The 17,001-nt window shown below is 40.9% G+C and overlaps 1 protein-coding gene across 1 annotated transcript in view; it reads right to left on the reverse strand.

The window, feature by feature from the left end:
* Positions 1-8,084, reverse strand: part of VAPA (VAMP associated protein A) — a 30,154-nt gene extending 22,070 nt beyond the window's left edge. The window contains exon 1 of the mRNA XM_065053134.1: positions 7,776-8,084. Within this exon, the coding sequence (XP_064909206.1) occupies positions 7,776-7,851 (76 nt within the window). The 5' untranslated portion in view covers positions 7,852-8,084. The remainder of the gene's footprint in view (positions 1-7,775) is intronic.
* Positions 8,085-17,001: the final 8,917 nt, after the last annotated feature.

Consider the following 17,001-nt stretch of genomic DNA (forward strand, 5'->3'; position numbering starts at 1 on the left):
TTTTGCTAAGATAAACAAGCCAAACTATTCTACTTAACTTATGTTAATCATTTGTTCTTTGCACCATTCCCATTTGGGTTCATTTTCCCTGACTAGGTGTTGCCAGGGATGCGTTCAGATAAAGCTTCATCAATGCCATAAACCTTGACATTAACACTTCCCTCACTACAAAACTACAGTCTTGTATTTTCCCCGTTTCACGACTCATCACGCTTGCAATAAATCTGTGATTAAGTGCTAGCCAGTTTTACTCCTTCTTCATCACTTTCAAATAAAATGAGACAACAGCAGTTTTATTATTAGCACATATCAAATGTACCTTTTTTTTTTTTTTTGCATTCAACACATCTCCTAAGTTTGCATTACTAATGAGCTCTACCAGCACAGTCCCACCAATATTAAGGTCATTAATGAAGATACTAAACCAAGTTCAAACACCACACAGATCCATCCTTTAGAAATGTGCTTTTGTCAAGAAAGTTTGGACCAGATGGCCCATGAGATCTCTTCCAACATGGTATTCTATGATTAAGCTTCAAATATCCCAACAGCTGTGCTGCATTTTATTTTATAGTTTGTCCCTTCTCCACCTTTTGCTTTTCCACTAAGCTCTTTCACCTGTAACCTATTATTTTAGCATATACCTTTGTATCAAATAGTCAATATTCAGGTCATAGAATAGACCCTCCTGGAATATATGTCAAAATGTGTGGAAGACAGGGACACTGAACATGGTTCCACCAAGGGCAAATTATGCCCAAGTAATCTAGCGGCCTTCTACAACAGAGTGACTGCATCAGTGGACAAGGGAAGAGCTATGAATATCAACAATCTGGACTTCCATGATGAAGGCAGTAAGACACTGTGACAGGCTGCCCAGAGAAGTTGTGGATGAACCCTCCCTGGGAGTGCTCAAGGCCATGCTGGATGGGGCTTTGAGACACATGGTCTAGTGGAAGGTGTTCCTGCCAATGGCAGGGGAGTTGGATTAGATGATCTTTAAGGTCTCTTCCAACCCAAACCATCCTATGATTCTGTGAAATACTGTAATGACATCCAGTAAATCCAGTGGCAAGATCAGATTTCATATGGGGAATGCACACAGAAGAGATGAAAAGTACAGATAGAGAAGCAGGTCTCAGATCAGAATGGCACATTCTACCTGGAACACTCATGCTGCATTTTGTTCCACGTTCCATTTATCTCCATGTCTTAAATTATTTTTTCCTTTAAGGCTTTGCTTATTATCAAGGTCAGACCTGTTCAAGCACTGAAGTGTCAAATTAAGAATTACCCCAAGTGAGACCACATTTTGAGAAACACAAGAGTGGAAAACTCTAAGGTGACTACCTTTTTAAAATTCAGGCAATTATTTTTCTTTTCTTCCTTATTCATGTTATTAAAAACCCAACACCTGATGTCCTACACCAAGATAATATTTAGCAAATTGTCTTAATTCTCAAGACCTTGTTCATATAGAGAAATAAAATGAAAATATTTATTTTAATTTACATAATCATGTATTTCTAAGTACTTTCAAACCATAAAATGAAATATGACATAACAATTCACAATGCAATGAAATAACTGTATACAATACATACACCCCAAAAAAAAAAAAAAAAAAAAGAGCAAGAGAAACTAAAGAGGCCAGGATCACTATGCACTGGATAAAGTCTTACTACCTTTAGGAACATAAAGTTACCAAAATTCTAACTTGCATTTCTTGCATTTCTGAATTTTTATTTTCAACAATACCACATCAGAAATTGTAGAGTCATTTTGCTGGGGGTCTGTTTGTTTGGGTTTTTTTAAATAAATTAGTTTATACACAGTTATCTGGCTCATCTGACAATAAAAGCCTTGTAATTCAACAACTTTCACACTGGAAGATGTAATACTCATCTAATTAGTCAGTGATATTTTTTTTTCCACTTCACACACAGCAAGTTTTCTCCAGCAGACTTTTCCAAGATGAATTTATGGCTTGTAAGCTGAGTGTGTAATAATCCTTTAATGACTGATGGTCACAAACATCTGGTTAACAAACATCTCCCAAAGACAAAGTTGGTCAGAAAGTAAAACATTTACAAACCACAGTCAAGCCAAAACAGGAACAATTTATAATACCACAATGGACAGTCAGTGCACTAAATACTCAGATCTATTAACTGATGCATAAAACAGCTACTCTTGTTCATGGTAAGTTTCTACTTTTCAACTTGGCCTTGAATAATGGTACAGTGTTCATGTATAATACAGTATTTTTTACAGTATTAATAACAATGTATCGCAGTGATGAGAACGCTTGCTTAGGCTATCAACAAGCAGCATGAGTAGGCATTTTAGACTAATTACAATGTAAAGGTGAAGCTTTTATACCAGTGACTACACCAGAAGTATAAGACAGTGAGGTTTGGATAGTGTTTCCCTGTTTAGTGAAGATGCAATATTAAGTAAAACAGTCCTACAAATTGCTAGTAAAGGACAAAACTTCCAAATCTTCACTGCTGTATACCTCTATCATCACAGGAAAAATCTACTTCCATTGTTTAATCTTAAAACAAGGGGCAAACAAGATCTGCCAAAATATAATCTAACACCTACAATATGTCTGACTTCACAAAACAATACAACATCAGTACAACTCCTTTTTATTAGTCAGTTTTAAATGCAGTCTAGCACTGTGGTAGAGATACATTTTTACATAATATCACCTCATAAGAAACACCTGGCAACAAAAAAAAAAAAAAAAAAAAAATCTCCCTTTCTTTTCCTCAACACATTCCCAGCAATAATCTTATATTTCGATTTTCATTAATACCTATCAACAAACAAACAAAATCACTGTCACTAACAAATATTACATCTGAGCCATGAAACAATGGATAGAAGTACAGATACATAGGAAGAGGAATACAATTCCAGGAACGGATTTAAAAAAAATATGTCAAAGACTACTTGGTGAGTACTGAGTCATTCTACAGGATGTTCAATCTTTGTCATTACCAATACTCAGCCAGTAAAAATATTAACTTCAGTGGAATCATTTCAAAGTATCAAAAAGCCACAACTGTGTTAGTAATCACTTACAACCATTTTTTCCCCTGTGCACTCCCACTGTTTAGTTTCAAAAACATTCCTGAATGAAGATACCAGTAAACTGACATCCCAATCACCTTTTTTTTTAACTCATCGTAGAAAAATGGGACATCATATATTTGCTGGTGCTTTGAACAGAGTGAAAACAGGTGTAAAATGTGACATAATCAAGACACATACAACATATTTTGGCAGATCTTGTTTGCCCCTTGTTTTAAGATTAAACAATGGAAGTAGATTTTTCCTGTGATGATAGAGGTATACAGCAGTGAAGACTTGGAAGACACATACATCAAGATCACATTTGAGGACATCAAACTCTGCCTGGACTAAAAAATAACGTGGGCCAATTCTGGCAACAGACCTTGAAGGCAGGGGATGGATTTAACATTGAGCTATTTTTACCTTTAAATTCCACCTTCTCCATTTGCAGCAACACATAGCCTGTGGCTTTCAATGTTACCAACAGCAGTGTAATGATCACGAAATAATTTACAGTAATATTTTTGTATTATTTAAAATGCATTGAAATCTGCATTTCAGAATGAGCTGTAACACTTGAGTGAAGTGCTCTCTGCCTCACCTGGAAAGAGTCATTTGAATATATACCAGCTGATAGATTTCAGACACTAACAATCCTAAATTATTAATTGGATTAATAAACAGAAATTACACATCAACTCTTATATTGACCCCTCATCAAAGGGAAAATTCATTGTATACAGACATGCTGAAAAGTTTATTTTAGTCTGCTTACTTGCTGACTTATTTTTAGCCTTGAGGTAATAAAAAAGGAAAGGTGTGTCTCATTGAGACTTTAACAAAGGTAACATAACTGGATTTCACACACTTTTAAGCAAGAACTTCAATAAAGCGCATCAATTTGGAATATACAGACATTTTTATAACATTTGACCATTGCTAGTCAGACACCTCTGATTCACATGAAATTGAAATTCTGAGCACTGTCTACCAATCTTCCAAGGCTCATCAAATCAACTGGTGTTGATTTTCAATTAGGTGTTGCAGAAGCATGTCTTCAGGCTGATTTAAAGATTTGGCAAAGTTTTTTTTAAAAAGAACCATCATCCAAGACCAGCTTAAACACATGTTACTTAAAACTGCAAGACTGGCTTCTTTGACTTAAGGAAGACCTAGTTCCCATAACAATACGAGAAATCTTTGAACTGAAAAATTCAAGTGCTGCTATTTAACTACACAACTGTTAAAAAAAAAAAAAAAAAAAAATCACAAGGAACCAATTCCAGAATACCATAATCTTCACTAAACTAGGCGTACAAATAATTATTACATGTACAAGTCACATGAAAATACCCCAATAAGCAGCAGCAGATGTTCCACCTTCCAAATTAGTCGCTTTTAAGTGTCTCATGTTTCAGTTCTTTGTACCCAGTCCTAAACAATTCCAAACTACTTCAGATTTGAGAAGCTAAACAAAATACATTAGATTAAAATATAGAAGAAAGCTAACCTACAGGAGTAATATGGATACAAGAACCATGAGGCAAGTTCCCAATATTCCACATTGAGTTCTCTGAAAGTTGTATTACATAGTGTATATCAGCTGCCTTACATTTGTACAACACTCTGAAATGTACTTATTTGTTTTGTGATCTTCCTTGGGGATTCCCGATGATTCCACAACCCAAAGAAACCTAGTTATCATGGAAGCAGAGGGAATTTAACCATGATTCCAAAATGCTATTAACGACCAAAATTTATAGGAATACAAAGTGCTATAAAGACAGGATTCTAATCTGTCAGTCACCAAGAGAAATACGTAATGTGTTAACCATCATGGGACACGCTCTTTAGACCTCCCCCTAAATTGTGTGGAATAAAATTCAGAATAAATGTATTATAGAGCTTATTTTTGCTGATTGACTAAAACAGATCAGGGGGAAAAAAGGAAAAAAAAAAACCACAAAACAAACCACACCAAAACCAGGGAGAATTTTCAACAGGCAATGATGAATTTGATGATGAATTTAACACTTAACCAACAACTCCTTAAGATAAGTCCTATATACTTTTTAACTTAAATCATTGTTTGCGCAGGAGCATATTAACACATTTCACTCTTACCCTAAAGGTCAGCAAGTTCATTACAAGTTCCTGAGGCAAGAAAACCAACAAAACTGTTTGTTTAGTTCAGGTGTTTAGACTTAACCTGTATCTCTGTTACATACACATCTACAGTATCAGGTAAATAGTAATAATGGATAAATGTCCTAATGAAATAACTTTGCATGACCAGCTACACTGAAAATAATATTTTTTTAAACAAAGTTGTATAATTTTCCTACACTAAGTTACACTTATTCTGAGTCACACATTCTCTTACTAACAGATTACTTTTTAAAACATTACACTCTGAATTCCCTTCTGCCAATATTGTACTCTTCAAGGCAGCACTTTAGAGGTGAATTACTGTCTGTGGTCCACAAACCTTTTTAAACACCTCAGAATAATAAGCAGTTAGAAAATATTTATTGGGAATGCACTCAATGCTCTCTCAAAAGATAGCTCTTTCTATAGTATGGAGTATACTTCCATGGAGTATTAAGACTGCAGTCTCATTATGCTTCAGATTTTGTTTTTGCTTAGTCTGCTCTACATAAATTTTCCTAATATAGGCATTAGCCTGAAACCAAAGTTTATGCCTAAAGAATACACATTTCATGCTCTAAGTACATAAATACACAGCACAATAAAGATCACTGATTGACAATGGCTTCATCCAGACAGAATTTCTAATCTAGTATTTATTCCATATTCCCTGTATCAACACTGTTTTGTATCACATAAATATGCCTTACTTCCAGCTTGAATACAGCTCAACATTTGAAAGCCTTGAATTAGACACAGTAGCCTTTTTCTTAAAAAAAAAAAAAAAGGCATTTTCCACCAACCTGTTCTTGCAATTAGAATGCAGTGTATTGAAATCTGAGTGCAGCCAGACCTAGCAGCATTTTAAAAACACAAAACAGAAGGGAGAAAGATAAATTCCCACTATGGTTTTGACTCTGTCTATGAACGTGCTATTTAAAAATTTAAAAATTGAAGCTATCAATAATTTGTGTGATCAGACAGATTTGGGGTTTTAATTGATTTGATGGATCAATAAAACAAGTATAGTTTGTTAAAAATCTCTTTGACAAACAAGTGTTATTTCTGAAAGCCAGACCAGCCAAAGGTATTTTGGGGGAATAAAGTGTTCTTCTCTAATATAAACATTAATTTTACTTGCCCATTTAAAGACTTTTACAACACCATAAATTCCGCTGTGTCCCTCTACAGCAATGAAAAATTGGTCTACTGAAAATGGAAAATAAAATAGAAACATTTATAGTATTAGGCAAGAACATGTGCTGACACTAGTCACAAAATTTAAAATGTAACTTCAGATAATATTAACAGCTCTAAAAAAAAAAAAAAATCTAACATTGTTGATTCTAAAACTGAAATGTTCTGAGATTTTCCTGAATGCCCCTTATGTGTATGAATTATAATCACAGGATGCTACTAAAAACTACTTATTCTATCATGCTTTTCTTTATGCCCCTACCTTTTGAGCATCACTCATCTTTGGAAGACCCTGCCTTTTCACGACTAATTTATTGAAAGAGAAAAAACACCACAAGATAACAGCACTAACTGGGACCTATTTTGACAGAAGCATGTCATGCCAGTCACAGTCACGCAGTCAGCATGCAACACCCAATAAAGCGGAAACTTCCAAAACGCACACATTCCGTCATTCCCAAGAGAGGAGCGAGCTGCCTGTTTACGTCCCTCGAACCTGTCTGAAACATAAAAACTTGATGGAAAGGGTGGCGAGTCATTCGCCAGGCCAGGTTGCATCGAGAAAGGGTGCAAGCGCTTGCACATCGCTGACTCGCACAGGGTGATGGTGCAAAACCGCACCGGCCCCCGCGGGGACAGCGGCTGGGACCGGGCTCTGACAAGTGCCCACGGCCGGCGCTGCAGGGCGGTGGAAAAGGCCAGACCCGAGGGCAGAGTTCTGAAAGCGCGTCTTCCCTTCCCGCACGGCGGCAAGGCTTCAATGGGCCACTTCGGGGCCTCTCCTACCCGCTGCTGGCAGAAGACCGCACAGAGAGGGACCAGCGGCCACAAAAATGACAAGAGAGCGACTCTCCCCCGTCGGGACGGCTCCCGTCCTTTCCCTGGGTCCCGCTGCTCCAGGGCCGGGCCTCCCGAGGGGAGCGGTGACACGGTAGCGGTTGCGCCGGCACACAAGGGGACACGGTGAGGGGGGAGGGGGCGGACTGGCCTCCCGGCGAGGGCCGGAGAGGAGCGGCCGGCCGCCGAGCGCCGCGCCCGGCAGAGCGGGCGGCGGACGGGCACCAGCCGTGGGCCGGCCCGCGGCACTGCCAGGGCCGCGGACACGCTCTCGAGTCCCCACGGGATCCCAAGATGGCGGCGGCCGAGCCCATACACCGGCTCGGCGGCGCCCCCCCACTCCTCGACGGACCCGGGCGGGCAGGGCCCCGCACCGCGGCCCGGGGGAGGAGGGGAACCGCGGCGCCTGGAGGCAGCCCAGCGCCAAGGCGAAGCGGAACACGCCGCCGGGCTGGGCTGGGCCGACCCGCTGCCCCCCCACCTCTCCCCCGCGCCCGGCTCCCCCTCACCTTTGAATTTGAGGTCGGTGGGCGGATCGAGCACCAGGATCTGCTCGTGCTTCGCCAGAGCGCCGGCGGCCGCCATCTCGCTCGCTCGCTCCGGCGGGAGGAGGAGTGGGGGGAGGGAGGAGGAGGAGGAGGAGGAGGAGGAGGGGCGGGAGCGGGAGGCCGGGCGGCGGCGCCGCCGCTCCCTCGCGGTGGGCGGGCGGGCGCGCAGCGGCTCCGCGCGCGGCTGCGGGTGCTGCCGGCGGGGCGCGCGGGCCGAGGGCGCGCGCTGCCGTCTCGAGTACCCCCGTTCGCCGCCCTCCCCGCGCCACTGGCTCGAGGCCCGGCCGGCAACGCCACCTCTCCGCGGGCACGGGGGCGGCAGTGGCGGCGGCGGCCCTCCCTGCGCGCATGCGCCGGCGCACAGCTCGCGCCCAGCGGCTGCCCGCCTCCCGCGCCGCCGGTTGGAGTGAGGCCCAGCGGCCCGGCCCACGCAGGCAGCCCCCGCTGGAGCCGCCGGAGGGGAGCGGGAAGAAGGGACACCCCTGAAACACACACACAGAGCTCAGGCAGCAGGCGTGCGCCGAGGACCAGCGGGAGACTGAGGGAGCCACTGTCTCGGCGCTTTGGGCCGTTGCAACGCCGCTGGGGAACTACCGCTCCCGGCGTGCTGCGCGGTGGTCGGGCGCGGGGTGTGCTGGGAGTTGTAGTCTTGGCGGGACACTGAGGGGGCGCAGCAGTCGGGGTGGGTTCTCTCTCCGTGAGGCTGTGGGAAAGGGCGGTCCTCTCGGCCCGGGAGTGGTTTAGCCGACCCTTCCCCTGAGGCTGGAGAAGAGAGGGCGAGCCTGGGTGCCTCATAGAAGGAGTTGAGAGAGGGGCACGGAAGGACAAACTGGGTAAACACTCCCAAACTCTCCATGGCTGCTGAGGGCCCCGGTTTGTGCCTGGGCTGCTCACAGGTGAGGCTTGAGGCGCTGGAGCCAGCTCCTAGCTGCTGAGGTACTCGCATCAGGAGTGCTGCGGCCCAGCCTAAAGGCAGCTCTGCCAGGCAGCACCTGAGCACCAAGGTGGGTGGGCCTAGCTCTCAAACAGGCCTGAAAAACAGCCAAAAATTCTCTTTGAGTAGAAAAGTTATTCTTAGGTGAAGGCTTAGGAGTATTAATAGTGAGTCAGTATTGAGAGAGACTGAGGTCTTGCAAAACCTGAATGAGAAATAAGAGCCATTATTTATTAGTACACAGGAACACGGAGTTATTTGCCATCCTTCTCACTTGTACTTTTTGTCAGACTGTTTTCATGGTGCGCCTTACCATTAATACTACACTTTCAAGCAGATGGTGCATCTTGGGATATTTGAATACACCAGTGACAAGCAAGAAAAAACAAATAGCCGTATCCACCTGAACCTTCATGATTCCTGTGTCTTAAATCTACAACTGAAGAATATGTCTTAAGGTATTTAATTAAGTTTATATTCATACAAGGTTGGAGTGCAGGTGATGGAATTAAAGTCAGAAGGATTAATACATCTGATTTTCCTTTCTTGCAATCTGGTGTAGGTATGCTAAGAACAAGTATAGGATCATAATAACCCATTTGAAAAATATATCCTGATAGTAAATAAATTGAAATTACTTAAATGCTTTACCTTCAAAATCAGCTCACCATCATAAGACTTGTGATTCACATAATTTCTTTGGCAAATACCTCTGCATGAGCCCCAACCACAAAGGAAGGGGTTTGATGCCATTCCGCAGGTGAGACCCTCTGATTAAGGCTCTGTCTTGACTCCAGCAGAGCCTTCACCCTCTATTTCAGCTGCCTGTCTGTCCTCCAGGGCTGCAACTGTCACACCTGCCTATGTTAGAACTTCTCTCCTTGCCTCTTTTGCCAACAGCAAATACCCATGTGACTTTTAATACTCTCACTGACTGAAGAAGAAATAAGTGAGAAGTGCTGTAGAAAAGTACTTCAGAGCAGTTTTACCTGATTGGAATTGGCTTCAATAGGTGGCAATATATGTGGCATATATGTAAAAATGTCGCTAGAGCTCTGCATCTCTGGCTGCAGTTTTCCTGCTACAGACTTATTTTATGATGCACATAAAACAGCACCTTAAATTACATCCTTTATTTACAGTGCAATATTTAAAGTTATTATCTGGTGTTCTGCTGGGCTTTGTTAGCAAAACCACTGTTCTGCTTTGTTTATACGTTTGTACCTTTGGGATGTGGAAGATAAACTGGAAGACAGAGGGCTTTTTTTCTGTCCTGTTTTTTTTTTTTCTTCCTATGTTAACATAGACATTCAGTTTATTTTAGTCATTCTCTGTTTCTGTTCAAGAATCCACCAGAGATTAAGCCACAGTGTACGCTTCTCAGAAATGGTAATTCAGCTCCAGAATTACCTGGTCATTATGTACCAGAAGAACTTCTGGGTCTCAGCTTGCAAATAATCAAGACGTGGGGAACTGTTGCAAAATTCTAAATGCCACAAAAGGTTCTGTCTTTTCTCCTTTTAGTGGGGTTAAAAAATAACAAGAGTACAAATTCAAACTTAGCTTCCTCTATGCAGATTTAGAAGACAGAAATACCTCTGTTTTCTAATTCTTTTGTACATCTCTCACATGGGAAAATCTGAAGAGAACCAGAACTTAAGATCTCTCCTTAGTATGACAGCATTTTTGTATGCATGGCTTTCAGTGCAAACTCATTAGACATGCCTGCGTGATAGATACACCTGACGTCAGGGGATATGTGCAGGTTGAGGGAGGACTGGGTTAATCCTTATCACCGGCATATGGAGAGGCAGTGAATTAACACAGGGCACAGCCTCAAGTACGCTGTGGCTCACAGAGGGAGCATCACAGCATCGCTGAGGCTGGAGGGGACTCCAATGGAGCTATTCAGTTTCCAGCTCAAAGTAGGGTCAAAGCTGAATTCAGGCCAGGTCACTCAGGGCTTTGTCCTGTGGGGTCATTAAAACCTCTGAGGACAGAGATTTCATAGCCTCCCGGGGCAGCCCAGCTCAGTGCTTGCCTGTCCAGCTTCAATCTACTCGTTTTGTATTATAGCAATGGCAAAGTTAGTATTACATTAAAAAATACATAAATATTGAGTGGGTGGATTAATAGTAATTGTGTATGAACATGTGTTGTTAGTGTAGTTGTTGCTGATGACTGAACACATTGAGAACCTTAATAATGCATTAATCTGTTTTGTTGTGTTTAGTATTATTTCTGATCTAATGCTTTTATTTCATCCAGACGGATGTAATTTTTTTATATTAAACAACACCTGTGCTGTTGATCAGCAATATCTGGCAACCTTCCCCAACATCTGCTCCATTTCATTTTAACACTTCATTGCATAGTTCAGGAATGAAATCTTGGATCTATTGCAGTTAATAGAGCTCCTGTCACTGATTTTGATGAGATCGTGATGCGGTTCCAGAAGCATCTTTAATATATTCATCACTGCTTGCCAAAGGATAACATTTGCTTAATCTGAGGTCAACACTTGTGCTGTGTGTTTGCAGATCTTAATTTTTTTCACACTGTGAATATCTCAGTTTGGAGATGGTTTGATGTTTTTCAAAACTGTTTGCTATTAAATATTAAATAAGCTCTCTCTATACCTGAGAAGTAGCAGAGTAGATTCAGTTTTGTAACAGTGTTTTCCGTTGTTTATTACACAAGTAGTTTATTCAGTCCCACCAGTTCGGAACTTGAAAATGTCTTGCAATAAAACAATATCACAACATTTCTTGTGATTTCTTGGCATTATTAAGGCTGCCAGGAAAAGCAACCAAGTGTCACATTACTTGTGTCAACGGGAAAATTCTAGATTTCACTCAGTGAAGTATCTCATGCATCCTGCACTGCTAAGTCAGTGAATATTGCAAAATTCAAAGTTATAAAGGTAAGAGTATGTTTTAATTTCTCTTTAAGGAAATACCTGGCCTGCAGTTTCTTTTCTGAACTACAAAACTCTTCATACAGCAGGCTCTAGTCGTCATTTACTTGACTGATAATGAGTTCCATGTATAATTTTAGGCCCACTTGTATTGTACATCAAAGGTAAAATTGCAGTTCACGCTATTATTGATGATTTTTTGCATTATTCAAATGTTGCCACAGAGTGGAACAGTACATCTTAAAGTTTGTTCAACTAGAGTGTATTTCTTTACCTAGTGACATTGTTATAAAAACATAGAATGCGTGTTGAATATTCAAGTAGAGAGAAGCCAATAACACACAATGACATTCTCATAAATAGCTATAGCTTAGAATTTGATGTACTTTCCATATTTTGGACCCGATTCTGTTCTGCGGAACACAAAAGTTCCCTAGATCATTAACTTACGGAGGAACAAGACAAAAATTATATCTTGTCTTTGTGATTTAAGGTGGCATTTAAAGGACTGAATGATTCCTGAGCCAATTTCAAATGTGCTAAAAGCCATTAGTACTTTGATAAAGAAAAAAGTTATTAAGGAAATGGAATTTTGAAGGAATTGGTTCTTACAATTCATGTATTATACATTCATGAGGGATGTAATGAGAAAATTCAATACACAAATTATGGTGGGTGTGTGTGTTGGTTGTCGTTTGCTGGTGTTGCATTTCTAAAAATGCAGAGACACTTAGTAGCCAAAAATTAAATATGCATAGGTGCGTATACAAACATAAATATGTAGTTGAAACTCAGCTCCGGATATCTTAAAAAATAGTCTCAACCTGAGAAGTAATTCTGCAGAAGCAACGTGATGGTGCCCTGTGTTCATTGCATCACTTTTCCAATCTGATATTCTTAAAAACAACATAGTGATCTTTCTCAGTGTTGGTTTGGAGAACTTATCCAGCAACTGGTATTCAAATTTCACCTTAATTTGTTCTCTTAATACATATAGCAGCTCTGCAATGCTAATTCTGCCCTCAGCATCTCCTGAGCAGTCCCAGGAAGCCCTCAAATTATATTTTCACATTATGCTTTGGTTCAGTTCTAATGGGTTGCAAGGTAAATAAAAGCAAATAATGTCACATGGATATGTGAAAGACAAGCACTGTACAGAGATGATGCATGACACATGAAGTGCTTTGCCTCCACTAAGCGCTGATCAAGACGTACACTGAAGTGCCGTGTCCAGTTTTGGGCATGAACCTTCAGGAAAGATGTGGGATAATTGAAGGGGGTCCAGGAAACAAGTAGACTGAAACATGGAACAGATTGAAGAACTGAGGTTGTTTAGCCTAAGGAAGACAAGATTGATTCATGTGTTCAGTAATAGTCTTCAAATACATTAAAAACTATAGCAAAGAGAAAGAAAATAGTCTGTTCTTGCTTAATTTGAGCAGGGAAGGAAGTAATGGGCATAGACCGGAGCAGGAACTGATTTAGAGCAGATATGAAGAACTTTTTAAGAGTAAAGATAATTAAAGAAAAAGATTGCCTGGAAGCGCAATCCATGGAGTCCCAGTCACTGCCCTTTAAGAACAGGTTAGACATCTGTTGGGAGATATAAATTTAGCTCATCCTGCCTTGAGATGTGACCTCTGCAGTCCTTTCCAGCCCTATGAGTCTATCATTGTGTAAATTCCAGCATGCTCGAAGATTAAACTGATCATCTGCAGTGGAAATGTCCATTCCCCACGGGCTGAGCTAAAGTCCATTAAACTCAGGGAGATTTTTTCCAGTGACTTTAATAAGCGTTGGATCAGACCCTAATTGAGTGTGTAATTTGGAGCTGTGTATGGAATTTGGTCCATAATTCTGTTAATGGTATTTGCGAATGAGAAGAATCCAACTCCTTTTCCCAGGATACATTAGTTTGCAATGGTTACAAGAGAAAGTAAACACACGCTGAAGAAGCAGTGCTAGATTTTTCTTACAAAACTGAGTAGAATTGACTGAAGACAAACACAAGGAGGAGATCTCTGGGGAAAAATTAGCAACTTTTCTCAAGAACATTTTAGACAGCTATTTTTTTCATCAATTAAGCAGGGCCAGACAGAAAGAGACAGCAAAAACTACGTTAACAACACTCTAAAAATAAATACGTATAATGAACATTAGAATGAAATGTTTGTCTCTGCTGAAAGATCAAATTAACTAAGAGTCTGAAAATGGACAGAGCAAAAGAAATTCAAACCATCAGTGGATTCAATCAGTTGCATAGTGACTGATGAGGAAAGATCTATTCCCCTGTAGTCTGTTACTAAATAATATGAGGATCTTCCTCCACTCTGAATGATGAATTAAATCACAACCACTTATGCCAGCTACAGCTTTTTCTCTGCAATTGCACAGGTTTATGTGATCCAGAGGAACACTAACATGCAGAAAATTAAGAGTTTGCAGATTCGCAAAAATCACAGCTCCCGTGGGCACCCGCAGACACTCTGCACTGGTGGGTTGTGTGCATCTCCTGGAAAATTCTCTGTTACCCTTGTCTTGTGTCAGGAAACAAGCACGTGCACAAAATGCTCCTCTAACAGATGCAGGAGGCTCAGGTTACTAATATGGAGCTAATACACACATGAAATCTCTTTGCTCTGATTAGTTCATTACCTCTAGGAGTAAAGACAGAAGGTTTCTAGAATCATCTCCCCGCTCCATTTTGTTTGTTGCAGAGGTTTGTTGCAAGCTTCTGCACACAAGCTTGAACACTCTGCCTGAGAGATTGTTTATGAAATATTTATTTACTTTGCATTCGGGAAAGAAAAAAGAAAAAAATCTGCATAATATTATTGATGGAATCTTCGACTGCCAAATACTGAATTATTTATAGCTTAATTGTACAAATGATACGCATGTGAACCTGTTAGATTGCAATATGCAATTGATACACTGTGCAAAACCAGGGACATGCCTTTCAGACTTTTTTCTGGTACTTTGGTGGGTCACCTTAAAACAGGTACGAGCACTTTGCAGAGGCAAAGCTGGAACACCCAACAGCATTTCTGAAGTTGCAAAGGGTGAAAAGGCCTGCGGAAAGCCTCATGTAGCAAAAGATGCTCTGCCCTGGATTACCCCATGTGGGACCTTTGCACTCCCAACCCATGTGCGCCCATCGGCTAGTGATCTGTTGCGCTGTGCACAATTCCCTGTTGCTCCCCTTCCCTGTGAACAACCCTTCTACCCTTCAGCAGGTCCTACCTACACTGTGGGCACTGCAACCATGCGCTCTGCTCTCCACCTACAACTGTCAATATTCACCATTTTCCTCCCCCAGCACCAAAGGAAGGTTAGGAGACTGTCCCAAATCACCCACTGCTTTGGTCCCCTGCCTACCTACCTGTTGCAGATAAATACATAAATAGATGTTTTACTGTTAAATTCATAAAGTTAAATTCTTGTAAAAATTGTGTGAACATGCCTTTTAATATAGACTTTGACAGTGCAATCACTATTTTAATTCCACAGGTTGCCTCACTTCACTTCTGTTTTTCAGAGGGAAACACACCATAGTGCATTGAGACCCTTTTGCTCCTGCTCCATCACCCCAAAACTACTTCTGTCCTATTTTGCCGTTGGTTTTGTTTGTTTGCATGCTTTTTCCCCTTCCTTCTCTCCTGATCCACTTTGCTCCTGCCCCTCTCTTCTGGCTGGCTGGCAGACAGACAGGCCAGCAAGCTTCTTCTCCTTTCACTTTCAAATGAGGCAGGTGTATTTTTTCTTCCTTTGTCCCTAGTATGAGAAAAACCAATTTAACAGACATTAGTAGCAATTTGATAGAATACCAGAGTCAGCCACTACAAACCTTGAATGTGGTGGGGTTTTTTTCCTGTGCCTGGCTATTCCTGGCATTTTTTTCCATCCCCATGTAAGGCAAATAATAGAAATTAAGAAAACGGGAATCTATAGTGGATCAGAGAGTAGCTTGTATTCATCCACCACTCTCCCTCCCCAGGCCAGAACCAGGGACTTCAGAGCGTCCCACCGTACACAGACAGGGGACAGTATCTCTTCCACATTGAGGCTCCTCCTATTTTTAAATACTGTCTTAAGATCTGAAGCACCATGTTAAATACCTGTATGTCACTTTATTACCTTCATTTTTGCCTTCCCAGCAATCTTGGTGTCAATTGCAGTTATCAGCAAAGAGATGTGTTTTCTTCCAGATCACTGATAAAGACATTGAACTGCATGAGCACCTTTGAAGCTGTTAAATAACCAATTGGAAGAGAGTAGAAATATGCTGATCTAGCTGCTAATTGGTTCGCAAAGCATTTGATACAGGTAAAACTGATTTTGTATAGTACTGAGGCTTTTTTTACCAGATTGTCATGCAGTGCTACACCAAATGACTTAAAGTAATCCGTGTATATTAAATACGAGTCACATCTCATTGCTTGAATGCACCTATTTTCCGTAAAAAAATACATTGATAAACATTACATAAGTTACTACCTATGAATTAATTTCTGTTTGTTCTGTTTGTCTTTAGTAATACTTTGCCCAGGGTCTATGTAATGCTTGTAATTATCCAAACCCATCACATTTATTCTTTACAATATGCCTTGTTCACTTCTTATCAGTCATCTGAAATTTCCCCTGTGCACCAGTGTTTGTTCAGAATGAATATGAATGACTCCAAGAGCTTCTCCATCAATTTTTGTCATACTCTTGGGAGCATTCAACCCTGAAGATTTAAATGTGTTTTGCTTTCATTGATGAACGTTCTCCCACACATACAGTGAAAGTGAAAGTACTTCATATCACTTCATTATTATAACAGAAGAAATCCAGCTTTTTGAAGTAGCTTGGTAAAATTGTGCTTTCTTATCCAGCAACTAGACCCAAGGTGAATTCATTTTCACTCACATCAAAGGCAAAAAACAAATCATTGGCTTTTGCTCTTGTTAGCTATTCAGAAATAGCTGAGCTGGATTTTGGTTTATGCATCAGTAACAGAACTTCTAACCAAGTTAAAATACTGTTTGTTCAATCTCAGGGATGGCTAAGCTGAAAAGATCACTTTTTAGGCAATTTTCACATTCTAAGTTGAGATTCAAAGTATGGCACGTAATCTTCAGCAAATCCTAGGAGGCTTAATCTGGATAGCTTTGAAGGACAGCAAACCAAGGAACTGCATCATTATGTTTTTACTAAGTCACATTTTAAATCTGAGAATTAACGTCTTGCTTTAAAAATGTCATGCGCTTGGGAAAGCTTGTGTATTCCAGTGACATCACATGTGATATTTCTTCGCAATTATTTATAGTTACTGAAAAGTTAAATGACGTTTT

The sequence above is a fragment of the Columba livia genome, chromosome 2 (assembly GCF_036013475.1).
Source record: "Columba livia isolate bColLiv1 breed racing homer chromosome 2, bColLiv1.pat.W.v2, whole genome shotgun sequence".
Lineage (NCBI taxonomy): Eukaryota > Metazoa > Chordata > Aves > Columbiformes > Columbidae > Columba > Columba livia.